Source organism: Gavialis gangeticus, unplaced genomic scaffold (assembly GCF_001723915.1).
Source record: "Gavialis gangeticus isolate Ggan-Ray unplaced genomic scaffold, GavGan_comp1, whole genome shotgun sequence".
Taxonomy (NCBI): Eukaryota; Metazoa; Chordata; order Crocodylia; family Gavialidae; genus Gavialis; species Gavialis gangeticus.
The window spans coordinates 2,255,093-2,261,578 of NW_017728965.1; the positions used below are offsets into that span (position 1 = coordinate 2,255,093).

At 48.3% G+C, this 6,486-nt stretch overlaps 1 protein-coding gene across 1 annotated transcript in view; it reads right to left on the bottom strand.

The window, feature by feature from the left end:
• The window catches only part of LOC109288619 (D(1) dopamine receptor-like), a 9,692-nt gene extending 7,586 nt beyond the window's left edge, over window positions 1–2,106 (bottom strand). The window contains exon 1 of the mRNA XM_019504242.1: window positions 27–2,106. Within this exon, the coding sequence (XP_019359787.1) occupies window positions 27–989 (963 nt within the window). The 5' untranslated portion in view covers window positions 990–2,106. The remainder of the gene's footprint in view (window positions 1–26) is intronic.
• Window positions 2,107–6,486: the final 4,380 nt, after the last annotated feature.

A 6,486-nucleotide genomic window follows, 5' to 3' on the forward strand; every position in this document is an offset into this window, starting at 1 on the left:
TTGGCCCAGCCAAACCAGATGAAGATGTTGAAGACTGTCTCACTAACACAAGGCAGCTCACCAGGTTCATGCCGGCTGAAGTCGCAGAAAGGCACCATGCAGTTGAGCACAAAGAAGGGCAGCCAGCAGAAGACAAAGACACCCATAATGATGGAGAGGGTCTTGAGGACTTTGGTCTCCTTTCTGAAAGAGTTCTTCAAGGAGGCCTCATGTGAACAGTCACTGCTGTGGCAATTCTGGGCATGCTCCACTGCCCTCTCTAGGGAGGAGATGCGGCGAATCTGGTGCTGGGCGATGCGGAAGATCCGTGTATACGTCACAATCATGATGGCAACCGGGATGTAGAAGCTGATGAGGGAGGAAGAGATGGCATAGGTCCGGCTGAGGCTGGAGTCGCAGTTCTCCTCCTGGCTGATGTTGAAGCTCAGCTCTTGTGGGGGCAGGAGCTCGCTGGCTTTGTGCCACTGCAGCTGCACAGGGATGAAGGAGATCAAGATGGAGAGCAGCCATGCCACCCCGATCATGACAAAAGCCACACGCCAAGTCATCTTCCTTTCATAGCGGAAGGGACTGGAGATGGCCCAGTAGCGGTCCACACTGATGACGCACAGGTTGAGGATGGAAGCAGTGGAGCACATGATGTCGAAGGCCACCCAGATGTCACAGAAGCCCCCAAAGGGCCAAAAGCCAGCCACCTCGGTAACGGCCTTCCAGGGCATCACTAGCACAGCCACGAAGAGGTCAGAGACAGCCAACGAGATGACAAAGAAGTTGGTGACCTTGGAACGCAGGTGTCTGAACTTGACCACGGCTGCGCACACCAGGGTGTTGCCCAAGAGGGTGGACAGGATAAGGAGGAAGAGGAGGACGCCTGTCACCACCCGAAGGGACAGCTCTGAGTTGGCTTCCTGCACCCAGCTCTCCCTGCTGAGGGTGTCATTGATCGTCGCCAGCCCGTCTCCCTCTCCAGAGAAGTAAAGCCCATCCATGAGTTCCCTTTGTGTCCTTGCTGTCCTCAGGGATCTCCCCAGCGCTAAGTCCCCATCAGCACAAAGCTATGTCTTTGTCACTCCTCTGCTAGCATCCCAGTGTCGCAGTTAGTGATCCTCCCGGCTCTCAAACTCCCGCAGCTCCGCCAGATCTCCTGGTCCCAGGAAGTGCTCCAACCTTTTGCTCCTTTCCAAAGCTCCTGCAGGCAGCCTGGCATTCTCCCCAGCTCTCGGCCACCTTTCTCCAAAGCGTGCGCACACACTTTTCTTTCTTTTACAGCCTGCTGCTCACAAAGAGCCCGTGCTCACCTCCTGCACTTGTGCAGGGTGGGTGGGCTCTGCTTCCAGCTTCCCTCCCCCCTCCTCTTTCAGCAGCTCATCAGCTCTTGCTGATCTATTTGCTGGCTGTACAATCCCAGTCAGTCCCTTTTGTACTGGCCAGGCTGGGACTTGCTGCCAGATGTGAGGAGGAACTGGGCTTGCTCTCTGCTGTTGCTGGTGGATGCTCTCTGCTTCTCAGCTCACACACCAGACTGTTTTCCTGTCTCTGCTCTTCCCTCTCTTGCTAACTTCCACTGGATTTCCCTCAGGTGAGATCTGTTCCCATCTCTTCTCATCTCACACCAGGTCCCTATTTGCCAGTTCCTGCCCAGTTTGTTTTTAGATGGGGTTGGAGGATCTTCCACTGAAACTGGGGAAGGTATAGGCTGCAGGGAAGGTCAGGAAACAGGCAAGAGGTTCTGGGGCTGAGGTGATGAGCAATCAGACAGGTCTTGCGTTAAACAGATCAGCAGTCAGGGTGGGAAACCAGGTCATGTTAATGCTCGTAGTGGCAGACAGCATGAGCAGATTATAGCAGCGGTGGATATGACACTGGAGAGCCAGGTTTTTTTCCCCACTCTGCCACTGCCTAACTGCACGGTTTTAGGCAGGACATTTTCCCCTCTGTGCCTCATATTTCCTTGTCACCCCAACATAGATATACTAGATAATGGTGTTTACTTTCTATTGTAAGAGATGTTAAAGTCTGTAGATGAACTACTGTATAAAAAGACCTCCAGGTATTAGAGTCTGATCTGCTCGTGGTCCTTTCCCTCCTAATGGCGCCTATCAGAGCGAGCAGTTATGCAGTGTTTTCTTTTAAGATTTGAAGGGAGTAGCTCTTATCTAAGAAAACCCCAAAGGTTGAACGCAGCTTGAGTGAGTAGTTTGATAGCAGGACTAAGTTTGTTCACTTTTAACAGAAAAAAACAAACAAGTTTCTCTGTGAACACCAGGTATGAATGCATTCCTTTTTTAAAGCATGGTGAAGGGGTGTCTCAAGCCCTCTACAGCCTACTCCGGCGCAGTGATGGGCTGAAAGCAAAAGCTCTTCCTACATTAGCATTCAATCCAAGTGCCTTTAGAGCACAGTCCCTTTTCCAGGCTGATAGGGACCTCTAGGACAGGGCTGACTAGCCAGGAGTCACTGCAAGGTAGTCTGTTCCCTGAGCCTCCAAATCAGGGGCAGACAGTCCCCCAGCATACATGCCAGTGTGGCATGTGAAGGCATTTTGCTTGGTGCACATGCCTCCAAGCAGATGGCAGAGAAGTGGCTAAAGCTGCACTGGCACAACAAGGATTGGGACCCTCACAGCTCCCTTGCCACCCACCCTGGTGTTCCAACATCTTCCAAGTCAAGGTTGTGGGTGTTTTTGGTACTCTGCCCAAAAACATCGCTGACACCTACTGCAAGTCATTCAGCAGTGATTTACCACTTCCCATCCCCTTTATGGAGTGCATCTGGGGAAAGCTAGAGTGGTCTCACCTTATCTCATCTACAGCATGGCAGGGTAAGCGGCTCGACTGCCTTGCTCTATATTTACATCTCATCTCCTAAGGGAGGAGAGTTTCCCATCACCACCAGGGCTAGAAGTGGAGGGGTTTTATGGCAATGCAGAATAGTGTTAGTAGTGGAACTGCCTCCCATTGACTCCCACTGTGACCCCAACAAGCCCGAGCCCCAGCTACTCTCCTCCCATCCTCCTTTGCATTAGGCAAGCCATGCTGCTGCATTAGGCATTAGGAATCGGGACTCACTCTCAGTTGCAGCTACATGTTAAAAATTAACAGGCTATATCCACCACCACTGAAACTCCATTGCCTTAAGTAGTTACAGCAGGGATCCCTTTGCCCAGGAGGCTGGAGATTTCAGTGCATGAGAAGGTGAGAGAGAGAGAGAACAGGGCCAAGAAAATCATTACTCCATTAAAACAAAGTGCCACCCCCTGGCACCTACATCCCTTTACAAGCCTTTTGCATCTGGTTCCCAAGCCAGCTCACTATCTGCACAGAATCACATCTGCTGCTAGTTACTAGAGAGATGACCTAACAACAGCAGTTCCCTCCTACCCACCCCCTTAGCTCCTGTGGGATTTCAGGCTACATTTCCTGAGAATCCAACTCTTAAGAAAGTGCTTGGCATTTAACTCCATAGACAGTTGGAGAAATCCCACCCTGGCAAATGCACTGAGAAACAAACAGCAAAAAAATCCTTCCAAGGTTAATGCCCCAAGAAACAAGTCCAACCTCAGCATTAAGCTTGTTAATTAGCCAGGAGTTTGCTGTTAAAATATTGCCATGACTTGAATCTCTGCCTGTACGATACACCATTTCTGAGAGGAAGCAGGTGCCAGTCTTTCATGGGGAAGGAGAAAAGAAAAACCCACAACCCTACCCAGCTTTTGTTTAATTAGCTGTAGCCCACAGTCCAGGCACTCTGTGATCCCACATTTAATACAAGATGTTTCAGGACTATTCAGTTTTCATATCTTTGAGGTGGAATATAGCTGATATACTCCTCTCTTCCCTCCCCATTCAGTCAAGACCGGGATTGTGTTTTTACCGAGAAGAGGATACTGTTGTTTCATGACATGACTTCCTTTGCAGCAACGTGCACATTAAAGGAACTAGCTAAATATTTTGCAGTACCAGCTTGCCAGGGCTTCATTTAATGGTCTCATTAACTCCATCACTTTGTAGCAAGCTCCTGCCAAGTGTTTACTCCAAGGAGGAGGACCCAGGGACTGAAGGCTGGTTTGCTCTGTGAAACTGTTATTATTACTTAAATTACGAAAATGGATTAAGGCATTTCAGCAAAGGCAGGAGGGCAAATGTTAAGCACAGAGACACCAGGCACTCCTGGCTAGGACACATCTGCAAAGAGAAAACCATGTCCAAGCAGCCAGCCATATGGCTTTTGTTGTCCAGATTTAGTGAGTTATACATAGATGCAGCCCATCCGAAAAAGGGCCTTGGCAAGCTGCAGCCTTGTGCCATGCACCAGTGTTATTGTGATAGGGCATTCCCCACTGTGCTCCCTCAGCACCGTCTAGATTGCCAGGTCTTTTAACAAATAAGGCACCCATGAAAATATAGCAGTCTCAGCACAGAGTTCTGTCTGGGAACTGAATCTTACCCTGCTGTCAGCCACGATACTCACAATACAGTTGGAGCCCACAAGGTAACCCAGCCAAGTTCTTGCATGGGAAGCATTTGAGTAAAATCTAGAGCAGGTCGTGTAGATTTATTAGTAGAGAGCACTCTTCCGTTGTGCAGTCATCCGGATCCCATGCATTGCCATGGAACTAGGGAAACAGCCTTTCCACCAAGATGCAGGACCAAGGATCTGCACTGCAGTCACCTTAAGTCACTATGCATTTCATGAGCGAAGCGGCTGACCTTTCAGTAGAGAATCAAATGGGTACTGTGTATATATTTTGCAAAGCACTTCTTCTGCGGGAAGATTTCATTTTGATGGCAACTCATTAGCACTTGATGTTCTTGTATTTTCTCTCGCTCATATTTCAGCAACAAGCCATCTATGTATTGCCCCTTCCACCATTTTCCTTTTTCTTTCATAGTTACAGCTTGATGTTTTCTTTCCATTTAGCCTGCTTGATTACATTCCCACTTGGAGTCAAAGCACGAAAATTGCAATCCACTTCAAGTAAGACAGCAGCTGCCTGGGTTTTAACTCTTATGTGCCACTGCCAGTCCTCCTAAAACAGCTGTTGTTGCAAGATATTTATATGTACATGCAGTAGAAGCACCCCATTTGTGGGTGTGTGCATGCCTGCACCCCCATCCCCCCCCCATTTTTTCTTGCTCTCTCATCACTTTGAACCTTGCCTCTCAGAGAAATAGAACAAGTGGAACTGGACATCAGCATGACGCCCAGAAGCAATGGTCACTTGTCAGGCAGCCTCTTCTAAGCAACAGGTTGTAGAGACAATGCAGAGCACAGCTCCTTTTCTGAGAAGCAGCCAGGCTTCAGGTAAATAGAGCTGGCTGGTGCATTGATTATTCATGGCTTGGTTTTTAAGATCAAAGCTGAAGGACCTGCCTATTTGTATTTAATAGACAACTTTTCCAGAAACAGCAGCACAGCTGGAGCTGCATTAATACCAAGATGATCAATGGAATATGCAGAGAAAAAGCACAATACACTCTTGATTTTTCCTCCCTTTATTACATGGCAGGTAGAAAAAAAACAGCAATCTTTTTTCCCCCTTTTGTAGAAAGGAAAGGAACACACTGATTGTATTTACTGTGATTCTGTTTTTAGCTCACGTGAACTGCTTACCTGCTGCACCTTGCCCCTCTGAGGAGCTTGCACTCAGGAATAGTAGTGGTGTTGGTGAGGGGATGTGGTAGAGGAGCTGACTGTGTTCAGATGCAGCGCATTGAAGTTACCTCCCTGGCAGTTCTCTCTCTCATCTCCAGAAGTTGGGCTAGGTCTAGAGCTCCTTTTTCCCTGCTTTGATTATTCCATGACTCATTACTGCTAGTTCAAGCAACCTGTCCTTTGTGTGCCCTGGGAAGTGGGCAGCTACTGGTAGCAGAGGCAGGCATGAAACTAGTACAAAAAAATAATACATTCTACCTCAAAGGAGGGACAGAAGCAGGACACCAATTACAAACAAACACCTACTCAGTGAAACCCCACAGACTTCCTCAGGCTCACATGTGTTTGGTCCCAACCCCACTATGGCTGTCCCATCAGGAGCCAGGATACACAGAGCACAGGTGGGAACATCTGCCTCTCCCAAAAGAGGTCACCCAGTCCCAGTGGAAGCAACTGAAGCATTATTAGTCAGGTTTACCCTCTTCTGTGTACACGATAAGCATAGTAAAAGCGACCTGCAAACGGGGACAAAAAGATTGCACTTTGTTCTGACGAATAAAGGTGCTGCTTGGGTTGTGTACATTAAAAATGCAGTTCTCTTCTAGCTCAACTCAGTGTTATGCCTCAAGACTGAAAACTGAAGGGGAGGAGTTGCATTGTTTGAAGGATTCAAGAGCCCCCATACACTTTGCATAAGACTGCTATACCCCACAAATACTCCCTGGTAGTGCAAAAAAATAACCTCTCATTTAATCCCCCTCTGACTCCTAAAAATCTGCAACGAACAGGGAAGGTAAAACTTAAACTACCTGCTGTTTTCACAGGTTAAAA